Below are 16097 nucleotides of genomic sequence, written 5' to 3'. Positions count from 1 at the left end.
CAATTAACAGAGGATTGTTTCTGAAAACAAGATTTGGGGGAAAAGGGAATTTATATACAATATGGTTCCAGGTGTCTAAGAAAATGGGGACTCCAAATTGTACACATTATTATTTTACCAACACCTCTTGTCCTTTCCTCTCTGCTCTGTGTAAAATACGTGCAGCTCAGCCAAAATGTTCTGAATTTTTGTAAGCTAAGTCATCCATGTCTTCCCAGTTGTAAAGTTATTTTTAATTATTTTAATGGAGACATGTAAAATAAGGTAATAAGTGAAATGGCACGAACAGGAGGAACAATAACAGCCTGCATAATCTGTTTCCATGTAAAAAATAAAATAAAAAATGAGCACCTGGATATTGCTTTAGGACAGAATTGAAAAACTGTGACTCTATTCTTGAAGATACTCAGTTTTATGCCTTTGTCTGTTTGTCCCTGTGCTAGTTTCTAATGTTTTAATTTGCACTGTACTTGTTGCTGTTGGCGACAGTCTTAGTCATTAGTCAGTCAGTAAAAAGCACAATGGAGGGGAAAAAAGTGATTTTAAACCAACGCATTAGAGGAATGTTATTTCAGATGACCTTCCAACACAATGAATCGAGAACACCAACACCACTTCTTTTTGTGAGTTTGTTTTACAGTCCAAGTTTGCTAATTAGCTTAAGTTTCTCTAATGATTCTGCCAGTTTTTAAACTTTTCCCACTGCAGTAAATTTAACTTTGGCTGAGTGACATTATTTATTCCTCCAGAGCAGCTCAGCTACTGACAAAAGTTGACATGTGATAAACTGCAAAAATCAGCTTAGGGTCTAAATCTGCTGTGTGATTATCTGAGTGACAGTATCCTCACCTTTAAACCCATATTGCATTGTGAGATTTTCAGACTCCAAGGGGCAGGTGTCCTTTCTTTATAACTTGTTTGTAAGTAAATCCAAAGAGTCATCACAAAACATATTATAATCATGGAGATCCGATGTGCAAGAAAATCTAACAGAGGAAGAATGGGCTGCAGCTTGTTTAACAGCTCAAACTCAAACAGTGAATCCATCCATTCTCGTCCGCTTATCCAGGGCTGGGTCGCGGGGGCAGCAGGCTAAGCAGGGCATTTCAGGCTCCCCTCTCCCCAGCCACAACGTCCAGCTCCTCCTGGGGAACCCCGAGGCGTTCCCAGGCCAGGAGAGAGATGTAATCCCTCCACCGTGTTCTGGGTCTTCCTACCAGTTGGAACAAACAGTGAATACAAACTCTAAATTACTACAATACAAATGGATAAGCAGACAGTATATAACCCCAAGTAAGCTGCACCTTTTCAACCCAAATATTCCAGATACTTGCATTAAATGTAAGCAACAAATAGGTTTTATTAGTTTTATTTTATTATTTATTATAGGCTTTATTCCATTGCATGTGGGAATGCCCTCTTATACTTTCCTTTTGGGAAAAAGTGTTGAACCTGGCCAGTCGAATCATCGAAAAAGAAATACCTCTCAAACCAAAGTTATGTTTACTGAATATTTACCCGGACAACTTTGTGACCTCCAAAAATGAAAAATCCTTACTCAATATTTGTTTTCTGCAAGTTAAAAGATGTATAGCCTGCGCATGGAAAAGGGATAAACCTTGTACTACTTCACAGTGGTTAACAGGGATGTCTTTCTATTTGGCTTTAGAAAAATTAAGCTACACCTCGAAAAACAAGCTTGACAAGTTTTGGAAAATCTGGAAGGTTTTCTGTAATTTCCTCGAGAAAAATGATATTGAAGTAGATGGCTGGAATGATGAGCTGAACTGAAGATTTATTTATCTTTTTATTTTATCTTGATTTAGCATACATATTTAGAGCTTTACGGACATGTATATGTATCAGCAATATTTATGATAAAATTAATAAATAAATAACTATCATTATTATTTTTCTTGTATGTGCCTTCTTGTTCTATGTTGTTCACTGTTTGTAAATTAACAAAATGTGCAATAAACAAATGTTTAAAAAAATAGTTGCATTGTATTGTTAGTGTTGTTGATTTATTTTGGGACAATAAATGTGGATCTTGAATACCTCCACAGAAATCTGCCAAATATGCTGGAACCATCTGTTAAAAGGAGGCGATCACAATCATTTTCTATGTTTAAAGATGGTATGTATTTCAAGTAGAAGCCATCAACTTTACATCTTCAACTATCTTGGGTGCAACTTCTCTTCAAGTGAAACTCCAAGCTTTTTAATCAGTGAAAAGAGTATCAGGAGGAAAGTGTTAGGTGAGAAAGTGCATCAGTCTGTTGAGTTTATTTTGACAGCTCGTCTCCGGGGGAATGCACGACAAAAACAAAGCGAAGAGGAGAAACAAATCAAAACCTCACAGGAGGAATGCTATCTGCCTTCTGTATGTTCAAGTATAACAGACAGGAATCAAGCTCTTTGTCCACAGTGTCCACACAGCAAAAGCCAATGCTTAGGCTAATCCCAAATTTCCCAAGACACTTGACATGTTTGTTTTAGCCAAATAGATTTATAGAATTGAGCTGGATCTCTAAATCATCACTGGGCCACCTGACAAGATAAGAACACCAGCCAAAACTTATCAGCTTACCGGCCAAATGCTGATAAGTATTTCAGATGCTCAATATGCCCCCTCACACCATATATTTAACTGAACTCCCGGAGCGGGTAAAGTAACAGTGACTCATTGGAGAAAGTCCTGACAACACTTCTAATGTGTCGCAAAGTGAGATTAATAAAGAAATTACACAGTTTGAGAGCGTAGAAGGTTTGTGGGGTCGTTGTTTGACAAGAGAAATCTATTAAATGTTAGCGCTAGAGATAGTGTCATTGTATCCTGAGTCGACCGGTTTTGGGCAAGCATTCTATCAAAATTTCACATTTACTACTAGTATAAATGATCATATTATGTTTTCAGTTATTTGAGTGGTATGAATTAGCTGCGTGCTATCTTTGTCATGGATCTGTCACTTTCATCTCTCGCACTTTTTTTCAGGGGAAATTGGTTGTTTCTGGGTACGCCAAATTAATATTACCGGCAACCATAGTTATCAGCACTCCCAGACCATTCTTCCACCTTTCACAATAAAATACAGCACAGTAAAAATACAGATGTACTTTTTAAGATTGTCGCCCAAATGTTCTTTCTGTTTTCTCTCATTAGAATTACTTATATAGATATTGCAATTAGACATGTAAATCTGCACGTACATGAATGAAATTCTCACATAGACTGTTGAATATGTAAATAAATTTATTCTACCTACACTGGTGGTGGAGAAAATGGCCGCAAAACACCGGAAAGAGCGAAGCACTTTGGATTGTGGATGTGCCTGGATAGGGCCAAAATTAGGCCCAACTGGTGAAATAGTCACTGTAACAGTTCCTCTCCTGGTCCACTCACCATCACTACTGGCCAATGGTGGCGCATCATCACCTGCTGCTGTGCCCCCCCAACCCCCCCAACCCCCCCCCCCCCCCCAGAACTCCTGCTCCTCTCTCTCTCTCTCTCTCTCTCTCTCTCTCTCTCCCTCTCTCTCTCTCTCTCCCTCGCTCCCCCCCCCCCCCCCCCCCAACCTCTATCTACTCTATTCTACTCTGTTGACCTGCCCTGTACAACGACATCTATTGCACGTCTGTCCGTCCTGGGAGATGGATCCCTCCTCTGTCGCTCTCCCTGAGGTTTCTTCTTCTTTTTCCCCTGCTAAAAGGGTTTTTTAAAGGAGTTTTTCCCTGGCCGATGTGAGGGTCTAAGGACAGAGGGTGTCGTACCATGTACAGTCTGTGAAGCCCTTTGAGGCAAATCTGTGATTTGTGATTTTGGGCTATATAAATAAAATTGATTTGATTTGATTTGATTAACAGTTGCAGTGTTTTACTTAAGCCAGAGTCGGACTACAGGGACTTTGGGCCGATGTTACCCTGATTCACGCCTCCCAACAATCGAGAAATCCTCTCTAGAACCTTGTCAGTACCGATGTGATCCTGTCTTAGTTCTCCCGATCTGTTTGCAGACTCTTCGGGAATGCTTCAAGTTATTATCAAACATGTTGGATACTTAGGATCTAAAATCGGGATCTGTACTTTCCAAGCAGAATCACAATAGCCTATGAGACATATTTGACATTATAGAACAGCATTGTGAAATGGATGCAGAGTTACAATTTCAACTTTCATGTGGTAATTTCACCTTGGTTAATGCTGTAAAAGTACTTGGTTAGATTTAAGTAAAGATTGTGGTTTGGATAAGCATTGTACTGTAATAAAGTTAGGTTAAATTACCTTTTATTGCACAGGGGACACACACACCAGTCTTTTGGGTATAAATCCTGTTTCGTTTGACCCATCTGACCACCCAAACCTCATCTCTCTACAGATTTTGTTGATCTTTATACTACGTTACCTGACTTTCTACTTTGCCGTTTGTACAGACAACCTCTATGGACAATTTTTTAGGTGAGGACAGTCTGGCCTTTCCTGATAAAATCATTTGAACTTGACTATACCAAATGTAGGGCCATCCATCATATCGTTGTTTGGATACAGTATTTTAGTCTGGACCAAAGCAGTCACCAGTCGACCAACTGACGGACAGACCAGCATTTCTTTCTCTTAAAAGAACATTTTGTGCTTGGCCACTCAAGAAAAGTATAATTACCAGTAGCTACAGTTTCAAAAAAGAACTCAGTGTCACATATTTTCATGATCAGCTGCATTTCCCAACATTTCCATTGGTGGACAAAATTTAAAATGTCGTCCAGCTGATAAGGCACTTAGCCTCCATTTCCCTCAGCAGGTGTTCTCCTAACAACTATACTGGACTGTACATGCCTCATGTCTTTTCTATAAAACTATGGAGAGCATGATTTAGAGTGCAGCTCTCTAAGTAATTGTTCAGAAATCTTAACTCTTGCTGCTCAAAAAGTCATACTGAGTTTTCATTCAGAGTGCGCCACGGGGCGGTTTCTATGGAAAAATGATCTGAAAATGTCCTGTAAAGTAACTTTATTCAGTCATCACAAGTATAAACAGCAGTTATTCAATCTAGTATGCGGTAAATATATACCCTACAAGGGCCTACAGCAAGGACTTCCAGTTTGGCCTTGGATAGATGTAGACGCGCGTCTCTGAGCTCCCCCATATTAACCTTTTATTTATGTCAAGGAGCCCAACCCACACATGTTTATGACAGATTGAGTGTCATATAAGCAGAGTGTAGATCGAAAGACGGTGAAAATGTGAGTTTTTATTCAATTTTGTTACGATTTTTCGACGATACAAGATGCCGGATCTGAGGAGCGGCGCTAAGGCCCCAGAGCACGGGCCCTAGTCAATCAGCTATACTCGATGCGTTTACGTCTTAGAAGGCTGAACTGCTGGCAAGAATAGATGACAAAGTGGAGACTCAGAACGCTGAAATATGCATGCAAATAAGCATTGTTAAAGACAAAATAAAAATGGCCATTGAGCGTGCTAATGCTAAGGCTAACGCTCTGGAGCAGCGCACTGCTAGCTTGGAAGATGCGGCCAACAATCACTCTGACACCATCACTGAACTAGAGCAACAGGTGTCCCAGCTGAGGAAAGAAGTGGTGAGTCTCACGGCAAAAACCGAGGACATTTTCAGTATCAAAGAAAGACGTGAAGAGGGCACATGCCAAACTACATTTGTCGCTGGAATACTACAGAAAGCACTGAAGCTGGACAAACCACCCGTCTTAGACAGAGCACACCGCACCCTCCAACAAGCGCCGGATGAAGGGCTGCAACCAAGAGCCTTTGTGGTCAAGTGTCACTATTACCAGGAGAAAGAAGCGATCCTCCGTAAATCACTTGCGGCACAAAATCTATATACGATTATACAGAGTCAGTGGCACGGCAGCGGGCTGCATTCAAGCAGGTGAGACAACTTCTGCAACACTGTAATACGGGATGTGGTACAGAGCCAAGCTGAGGATTACAACGTGGGATAGAGTGCAGTTAAGCTTCACGGATCCAGTCAAAACTGAAGCGTTTGTAAAAGAACTCTCAATGGTGTTGTTATTACGCACCGGGGCATCAACTATGTTGGGGTATCTGGTTACAGATACCAGTTGCCTTCATCAAGGATCACCAAAAATGTTGGGAATTAAGGATGGCTCTTTTATGAATAAATGATGACCTTGCACAGGGCGTCGAATATATTAATAAAAGGGCGTTATCATAAATGCTATCCCTTCCATAAGGATACCAAATATGCAGGGGTGAACCTGAGCACACTGGTGTGGATCTCACGGTTCAAAAGTGTGGTTAGATGGCTATAAGAATTATTAATAATTATCATAAACAATTATTAATTATAAGAAATGATATGACTTGATTTACTCTAAGTCAGCTCGTAAAAAGGGGCACCACTCTGTAAACAGAGAAAATATAGCCAATTCACCTAAATCAGTCTCATAAAGTTATTAAACTATCAATTTGGAACACTGATTATTAATTATGAATATAATTATAATCAAATTACCATATTAATATTTAATAGTGGTTGAAGGAATCGTGAATTCTTGTCACAGCAGAGGTTAGAATATCGTTCATAATGTACAACATTAAATAGACAGCATTCGTAATCAAAAGGTATTTATTCTAAACAAGTAAAGCAAATAAAAGCACACATCTATAAAATAGAGAATACATTACAAAAGAGAAGGAAACGTGTTTGTGTGTGTGTGTGTGTGTGTGTGTGTGTGAGGGGGTTTACCACTCCTCACACAATGAGCTGTGTTCAGCTCCAGTTAATTTAATCAGTGTGTGAGCAGGTCAAAGGTTAGTATAGTTAGTTGCAGTAAGACTGACTGTCTGTATAAAGCAAGATTAACATACAACTTTGATCATAACACGAACGTCACATAAATATACTTAAAACACACATATAAACCAAATCATTAATCACAGGTCAAATCCTTGTTGCTAAAGTCCTTGCTGATTTCTTATCTAAGCCCAGTTACATTACTCACGAGTCCGGTGAAAAAGGGGGGAAAGCCTTTTCAGCAGAAGAGTGGAAGAAGGAAGTTGAGTTCAATAATTTGCCGTCTTGCAAATTAAGTTGCTGGTTGTCCTTGTTGTTGAATTCGAGCTTTCTCTGACAAATGCAATGAACTTTGTGTTCATTAATGCAGCCTTGGTGTGTAGAGAAGGTCAGAGTTGGCGTTGGTTCAGAATTCCTTATGGAAAGGAGATTCTGGTTGTTGGAGCCACACCTCAGCTACAGAGGATCTCAGCAGGGAGTGAGGGAGGAGGGGGGCTGGTGGATCCAGGCCTCTGGATCCCCTCCTGGAGATGCTTCCAAGCAGGAACGGTGGAGAGAGCAGCGATGGAGAGAGAGGGAGGGACAGAGAGGACTGTCTCCTTTATAGCAGGCCAGTGGACCTCCTGTGGGGTCAAAGGTGCCTTGACCAATGACATGACACCTGGAAGGTGTCATAAATGCAGTGCATTCTGGGAACTGAAGTTCTTGAGAGGGGACAAAATGGAGGTTCTGCCATTTTGTTGAGTTGACTCAAGAAAATGTTCCATTTAGTCCACAAATGTTAAAGTCCACAAATGTTAAAGTCCACAAATGAACCCAAAATTCACCTGTGGTAGAATCCCAACAATGGGCACATCATTTCGACAGAAATCAGACACTTTCGCCACTCTATGCTGAGATTGCCATAGCAATCTGAGGTAAAAAGCAGGTACGGTTGACATGGAAAGACATTGAAATTATTTAGGAAATTAAATAGGAAAATTGTTGTTGTTATTGATTCCTCTTCTGCCATCAAACTATTCAATAAGATCATTTCCTTTACAGCGTCATTCTAACTGGGCAGTAAGTGAAGGTGTGGTTGTTAAGTAAAGAGTACTTTATTTGTGTGAAGTTGTGGATGGTACTGCACAAACAGTGCCATGTTTTATTCTTCTCATATAAGCCCCTGATGCTGATGGTAGAGACATTTAACTTTTTCAGTAAACATGGTTGCTGTTAGCTAGTTTTTTGTTTGTTTGTTTGTTTGTTTTTAAAATCCCAACTGGTATAGATCCATATGGATGTTATGTCATACAGTACAGTTCGCTTTACCCCTTGTGAATGCCAAGGCTGATAACAGTGTCACTGAATTGGTTCATATATTGTTGTTGACATTGTTTTCTTGAGTAATGATTGTTTGGGATGGATAATATTCTTTACAATATTGTTTTACGGGGTAATATGACATGGGGTTTGAAAGTTTGTGAGCTCTCATACTGTTATACCTACGGACATTTTTATTTTGTTTCAGTTGCACAGACTCAGGCACATTCATACATCATTGACTTCACAGACATATGGGCACGCATATACACACTCACACACACACACACACACACACACACACACACACACACACATTCATAGATATGACTACAGACACTAATGCGACACAATGAAAAGGTCTCCTTGACCTGAAATTTTACAGCTGTTAAGCTAAATTCTTGGTACATAAGGTTCTTATGGGGCCTCAGCCCCGATAGGTAAGGTGTTGAACAGGTTTCTCCATAATGGCTTAGGAGGGAGGGAGGGTGCAGCCTCTCAGTTGGGGAGAGGCCAGCAATTGGGGTTACAAGTTACATTAGGGGTTCTTTATGTGTTTTGTGTTATTGTTTTTTTTTTTTTCTCTTGCTGTGCACTTTGTCTTTCTCTCTTTCTCCCACCCCCCTTCTCTCCAGGGCTAGAGATGTGGATCTAATGCCGGGTGAATCTTTCTGGACATCAGTCAGTCCCCTTTTCCCATGGCCTTCCTAGATGGGTTGACAACAATTTTAATCTGGAATGTGAGGGGACTCAATCACCCCATAAAGCGAAGCAAAGTACTTTCCCACCTGATGAAACTTAAGGCAGAGTTAATTTTCCTACAGGAAACAGCACGTCAGATATTTCCAGATTACAAAGAGGTTGTGTATCACAAGTCTTTCATTCAAAATTTAACTCTCAAGTGTCGAAGAACAGCTATCTTGACAGGAAAAAATGTGCAGTTTGTATCTTTAAAAGTTGTGGCTGATATAAATGGGCGCTTTGTTATCGTTCAGGGCATACAAAAATCCTTGCCCTACAATTAGAATCTGTTTTACCAACTATTGTGCACCCTGACCAAACAGGTTTCATAAAGGGCAGGCAGTTATATCATAACGTGCACCGCCTCTTTAATATAGTATATTCTGAACACTCAACCTAACTTCCAGAGATAGTAATTTCCATGGGCGCACACAACGCTTTAAGTTGTAAGCCCCACATACCAGGCTGTGTGTCTCAGTTATATAGTATTTCACAGGACATAGAAGGTAACTCTCTCCACCATCTGAAAGAACGGTGGGGTGAAGACTTGAGCATGGAGCTTTCTGAAGAAACCTGGCAAAGAGCTATGAAAAAGTACATACATCCTCAATTTGTGTTAGGCACGGATTGGTTCAATTTAAGATACTCAACTGCCTCAACTGCCTGAGTCAGACTGGCCCAGATATACCAGATACCCAGATCCAAATGCCATCAGGCCCACTCTGGGACACATGTTTTGGACTACACACTACACACATTCTGGTCAGAGATTTTCAATACATTCTGTAATTTTTTTTTTTTTTTTAGAAACACCTTAAAAGTAATAGTGGACTTCCTTCCTTCAGTAGTTATTGTTTGTATGATATTACATGAGCATGGCACTTATTGATATGCAAAATACAAAATAATTGCCAATTTATTCAACTAAAAATGTTGGATGAAGTACAATGAAATAGTGGATGACTTCTCTCCATGCCTTTTGAAAGTAAATAAATAAAAAAGACAAATACTATTGTTTGCATTATCCTGTTTGTAACAGCAGCTTAAGAATTAATGAGATGGTCAAATTTTACTGCCCATTACAAGATCATTATTCTTTGAATGTGGACAGAAAACTACAGTGTAGTATTCCAACTTTTCAGATAGCAACAACACTTTTCTCTAGTTTGCGCTTTCCTGCTGCTATCATTTAGTGGTACATTGACAAACTTTATTTGGCTTTATTTATCTTACTCACATTATATTGTAATGCATCACCTTAACTAGTCAAACATATGATGACATTATGAGTTGCCCACCTGTGATATCACCTGTTATTTCAAGCATGACCTTAATAACAACCCTAATAATGATCTAATCTTCACAGCCATGACATCAACCACAAACTAATTTATGACCTCATTCATACCCATTCACAACTTCACAAATCTCCTGATTTCCCCTTTAATCTTCTTTTTGACATCAATAATAACCCCTCTCATGGCCACCGCCTCACTCCGTGATATTTTCGCCGCGCCCTCTCACCCCGACACATTGCTGTGTTTGCGCTCCAACTTAGTAAATGACTGTGAGATACCGCAGCCGCTCAGCCACACAAGGAAATAAATGCAGCGTGTGTGTTTGTGTTTGGTGTTGGCGTGGCTAATGACTTCTTTTGTCTTCTCATTAAAGAGCGGGGAAGGCGAGTAATAAGCACCGGAGGTCGTTCTTTTGGAAGCGCTCTTCCTTCTGACTAATTTACTGCCACTCGTTTTCATGCAAATGAATTTGCTACTTAGGGCTTAAAGCTCCTTATGTAAGCAGCGGCTCGTGACATTTCCAGAGACACAGAGGGAAGCTCAGGGAGGCAGAGGAGCGAGGATCAGCTGGAAATGGGCGACAGTGAAGGACAGATAAACAAAGAAAATCAAGGTGAGCAGAGCTCCTCTCTCAAACACCTTCCACTGTCAGTCTCACACACACACACACGCACAAAGGAAACGTTCAGCTTGCTAAAGCTGACCGGGAGAAGCAACCAGCAGCTACCTGAACAACTGAGAGAGTGACAGTAGTGTTCAGATACAATAGACACAATGTTCAAGACTGTAAATTAGAACTTTATAGATCCGTAAGCACTGCTATTGGTCTGTTTTTAAGGATTGCAGTGTTGTACAGGCACATTCATGCCAGAGGAAGAATCTAATTGAGTATCTCTTACAAAGATTGCCTAACCTGGTCAGACCGTCCTATGATGTGAGCTCATTTCTGTTGGCTCTACTCTTGTCTGGCCTTTTCCCCTGTTCCAAATGCTGTCCGTCGGTGGGAGCTGAGCGGAGGTACTAGGCTTGAGAGACAAACTCCTTCAGCCGATCAGCGTGCCAAAACATGACGCCATCACAGTGCTCTGTTCATTGAATACAGTGGATAAATGTTAGCATGTTTGCTAAATCAGACTTCAGTTATGGCTAGTTTTTCTGTACCAATGCTGATATTAACGCTGGTTTCTGGAGACCACATCACTGTTAAGGATGCAGCAGCCTGTATTTTGTCATCGTATATAAAGCAGTCTCTGACTGGCCAGTTATGTTGAAGACTGAGTACCTTTCTTGAAATGAGGTGGAGTGGATCATGTAGAGCCAACAGAAATATTGATCACATGTCATGTGTCACATGGGATGGAGATTTTTCCCCCTAGGACGGTAGTGATGTCCAAATGAAGCTCCATGAACCACTAGTTGTAGTTGTTAACTCCACTAGATGACACTCTTGGTTAAAGGTAAACCTCTCAAGAAATGGCAATTAAGTGTGCTTTTAACCCAAGAAGATGGTCCATGAAGCTTCATGTGGCCATCACCATCATGATCAAGTCATGACCTGCTTACTCTGCCTCTGATTGGCTAGTTGCATTGAATTTGCTCATTGCATTTGTTGGTTGGATTGGTTGGGTAATGGCATGAAGAGCGAGATTGGTTAAGGTTTTGGTTTGAATATCAGGTCTAGTAAATTGGATGATATTAAGTCATGTTACAATACTTTGGTTCATGACTAAAAAACTACCTCAGCTGTACTTTGTGTTCCTAGTACAGTGACATGCAAAAGTAAAATGGTACACATTATACCATGAACATGATAACACTGTAATTGCCTTTTTCCCTTCATAACACCAGATGGTAAATTCCAGTTAGGTCATTTATTCAGACATGAAATATGACAAAAAATGAAGCATCTGTGCTTCTTACTCATACTTGCAACAATGGACTGATACATTATTTGAAGGTCTTAAGGTCTCTTTCAAATGCTGCATCAGTATATCACCTCTGTTCTCTAATTTAAACATTGTCACTGCCGTTACCCCTCGGGTAAATACTGACCTCGGACAGAATGTCTCCCACTTTACAACTCATGAATCACATAAATTACAAAGGAATTTCTAATTTAACTGTGTCGTTGCACTTTTGACTTGTGATTTATTTACTGTGATTGTCTCTGTTGCTGTGTGCTAGTCTCAATGAAATTACCTGATTAAATGAAGGGTAAATATATGCTTTTTGATTTCTAATGCAAAGGCAGAGTGAAAAAAAAAACCCCACATGGTGCATTGTTGCCCTGAGGCAAGAAAACAAACATCTGGTTGCTGGAACGGGAACCTGCATTATTAACTGATAACCTATGTTGTCTTGTAGTGGGGTCATGTGTATTGTTAACTTTGTCAGCATTTTTCAAAATTAATTCAAAGGCTTAGTCCGATGTCGAATGCCTCTTTTAAATTTAAATCATATTTAGCCAACCTCATCCTGTTTTCAGTTAATGTAATCATGCCAAAACCACAAATTTTTCCATTTTAGTCAAACTTATCATACAAAAGATTTTATCTTATCATTATCTGATGAAAAGGTAATGCAGCTTTGCAGAAAGTGTCTGAGTTTGTGAACTCATGTTAACGTTAACTTGACTGCAACAACCTAATTTTAGTGTTGTCTTCATTCATTCAATACTAACTGTCACTATATCACTGTGCAATATTGTTAATGGCATTGGTGCTGTGCCATCATTGTCTCATTTTTTTTAGCTCTTGTTAAAATATGAGTCAAACCTCATTTTCTGTAAAGAGGAGCACTTTTAAAACCAGTCAACATTGCTGTAGCCAGGATTCAAAATTAAAAAACAAAGTAAAAACCTACATTTGCAAATTAAATAAATTACATAAGCAGCCACTGGTGGGTTGCTGAAATAGAGTTCACCACAAACACATTTACTACCACTTGACAACTTTACTGCTAATTTCTTCTCTGCTCTGTTAGCTAAAACCAATCTGCTGTGAGCATTAACAAACATTTTGATGTGACAGCATCACAGCTCATCTCTGCACGCTGTCGTGTGTGTTACAACATTTTGGTCTATGGCTATTAAACACCCTTTGGGTATCTACAATGAACAGAGGGATTCCAGACTAATTCATTTTTTGCAATTTGGTCTATCAGGCTCCAGGAGGCATGCACATTTCATTTTACACAAATATTTTTTCCTTTTAATTTGCCGCCACATTGTCCTCTGGTCCCTTCCATTCATCTGGTTCTGCCTACTTCTTTATGCATTGCAGCATCAATCCAAATAAACACATCACCGTCAACAGCACTGAACACCTCCATCACTGCTGCTCTCCATCTGCACACATATTCATGCATAAAATCTCATACCACTGAGGTCACATCACCTCACTTCAAACACCTGATCCAAACTTGATCCAAAAGATTGACACAGAGCAGAAAAAAGAAAATGTCAGATTTTATATATTTCCTTCATGCTGTGATTAACACTAGCTCTGGGCCACTTTCTTCTGCAGAGAAGCCTTAAACATGCAGGCAGGTGCAGCTTGTTTTGTCAGTTCAAGCACTGTGTGCCTGTTCGATTCAATTCAGCAACACGCCAAATGTCAAGTTAATAAAGTACAAAATCAGTGTCACTCAAGGCTTACCGTAGAGAATAGTCACCATGGAGACCGGCATGACCAGGATGCCTAGGAGCATGTCAGCGACTGCCAGTGACATCAGGAAATAGTTGGTGGCATTCTGCAGCTTCTTCTCCAGGGAGACGGCCAGGATCACCAGGATGTTTCCCATTACTGTGACGGCAATGACGACTAGAATTAGCAGCGCTGCCCAGTTCTTCTGCACCGCCATGTCTTGTTGAGGACAGTGGGACCCGTAAATCCTGCTGCTTTCCTCGCCGTAAACTCCTCCGATGTTACGGTAAGACCAGTTCCCTAAGTGTACATTGATGCCATTCCCGTGACAACCCGGGTTTGTCAAGTTATTGATTCGCAGGGTGCCTTCCTCGAATCCACGTGGAAACCAGGTGTTGGACTCCAGAGTGGTAACGACTCTGACGGTGTTAGAGATCAACTCTGACACGTTGCCGCCACGCAGGTTCATGTTGTCAGCTCGGGAACTCCGTCACAGCCGAGACAGAAACGCCTCAGGACTGCCGCCTGGAAAATGGGTCAGAGTGGAGGAAGAAAGAGGAAAGTCTTGTCATCATTTACTCGCTCTCCCTTTCCTTACCCCAGGTGAATGTTGCAAATATAACACCATTTATCACTTCAATTGTATTTCAATGTGTGTTGTCAGTTATTTACATCTCAGAGCAAACTCTGAAGCTTCCAATCGTCTGTCAAAGGATCAACAAATGATGATCTTCTCCACACAGGGAACAAAAATAGCAGACTGCTGAATTCAGCACAACAAAAAGAGCAGCTGTTCAATCTCAAAGGACAATGCTGAATGGATAAAAATTTAATCGTTTGGATAATACTGTGATTGTGTGCAGCCCGTCCGAAAGTACTGGAAATACAGACCCGAAGAAGAGTTCCAGTTGCTCGAAAATATTCCAAACCAAATGTTAGAGTCAGTTTGACTCACATGTTTTCAGTCATTTCTTTCGTGAAAACCCGTCTCATCTTCTTATTACTGAATCCATTTGAAGCCTGAGTGATGGGAGACACAGTCGCAGGTTTCTCATCCTTGAAGTCTTGGCTCCTCAAAGCTGCACTCATGATAAAAACATTAGCCCCATGTGAAGTCTCGGATCTTACAAATCTGAATTTCATCTCCTCCAAGTCTCTGTTACTTCTCAAACAGAAAAAGTCTGACCTTTTAGTCTTTGATTTTATGCAAACCTTTGCTTTTCTATCCTTAAACGACTGAATTAACACATCATTTATATCAGTTTGATGCAGATCTTGCAGAAGTATACCTTTGTAAAGGTGGGTTTACCCTTCACTACATACCTGCACACATGTAATTACTGTGTGTGTGGTGTGTGTGTGTGTGTGTGTGTGTGGAAATCCTCGAGTGTCCTTGCTCTCTTGTCTCAACTCATCCCTGCACCTGTGTCGGCAGCCGACAGAGATTGATGATGAACATGATGATATTTGACGTGTGTGTGTGTGTGTGTGTGTGTGTGTGTGCGCGCGCGTAACCCAAAGACAACCTCGCTAACTTTCTCCTCTGTCTTTGCTCTTCACACACACACACACACAGTTTGGCGATAAGAAAGTCCTGACTCGTGGTAAAAAATATTCCTCTATTCCAGAAAACAATGTCAGCCCTCTGGAGATCTGAGATATTTCTTTAATATTTCCTCCTCCTGCTGCTTGCATAAGCCCTCAGTGGAAAATGTCAGTCACTTTTCCAAATCCTCCTCAAACCAACACAGATCTGCCTCAGTATTCCTTCAGCTTCATGAATCTTGAGTTTTCCAAAAACCTCCTGGGATATTTCCATGTCTCTTTCCTAAAAGAAAACAAATAAGAGATGAAAATGTTTTATTCCTCATGTAAACCATCAGCACACAGAAGAGGTTTCATGTGGATTTTCCAATGAGTGTAAGTTGTTGAGTCGTCTTCAGTGATGATCAGGAGCTGAATGATTCTCTGCTCTCACCCTCCTCACGCTGCTCTCTCTCACTCTGCAGCTCTCTCACCGTGCTCTCTCTCTCTTCACCCAGGGTCTCTCTCCCTTGTATCGTATTGGCTTTCTCTCTCTCAATTTTAAGCGTCTCTCTTTCTCTCTCTCTCTCTCTCTCACTCTGTCTCGCTCACTCTGTCCCTCTCCCTCTCGCATTCATTGCATCCCTTTCTCTCTTTTGCTGAATCTCTAAGTCCTGCTCTCTCTGGTTTTTCTCACGCCTTAACTCAGCTGCACTCTCTGAACCAGTTTGTTGCCCTTTCTGCCTCTTTACTCAAGAGTTTCCATTTATTTTAAGTGAATTTCCAGAAAATGTGCAAAAC

The 16097-nt window shown here is 40.6% G+C and overlaps 1 protein-coding gene across 1 annotated transcript in view; it reads right to left on the bottom strand.

The window, feature by feature from the left end:
* Window positions 1-15130, bottom strand: part of htr2aa (5-hydroxytryptamine (serotonin) receptor 2A, genome duplicate a) — an 88268-nt gene extending 73138 nt beyond the window's left edge. Inside the window, exons 1-2 of the mRNA XM_059343190.1 lie at window positions 14445-15130; window positions 13785-14297 (exon numbers count right to left, since the gene is read on the bottom strand). Of these exons, the coding sequence (XP_059199173.1) occupies window positions 13785-14241 (457 nt within the window). The 5' untranslated portion in view covers window positions 14242-14297; window positions 14445-15130. The remainder of the gene's footprint in view (window positions 1-13784; window positions 14298-14444) is intronic.
* Between the last annotated feature and the right edge of the window lie 967 nt (window positions 15131-16097).

This window comes from Centropristis striata, chromosome 10 (assembly GCF_030273125.1).
Source record: "Centropristis striata isolate RG_2023a ecotype Rhode Island chromosome 10, C.striata_1.0, whole genome shotgun sequence".
NCBI classification, from domain to species: domain Eukaryota; kingdom Metazoa; phylum Chordata; class Actinopteri; order Perciformes; family Serranidae; genus Centropristis; species Centropristis striata.
Note: the sequence above shows the minus strand (reverse complement) of the source record. Positions and strands in the feature narration are given on the sequence as shown.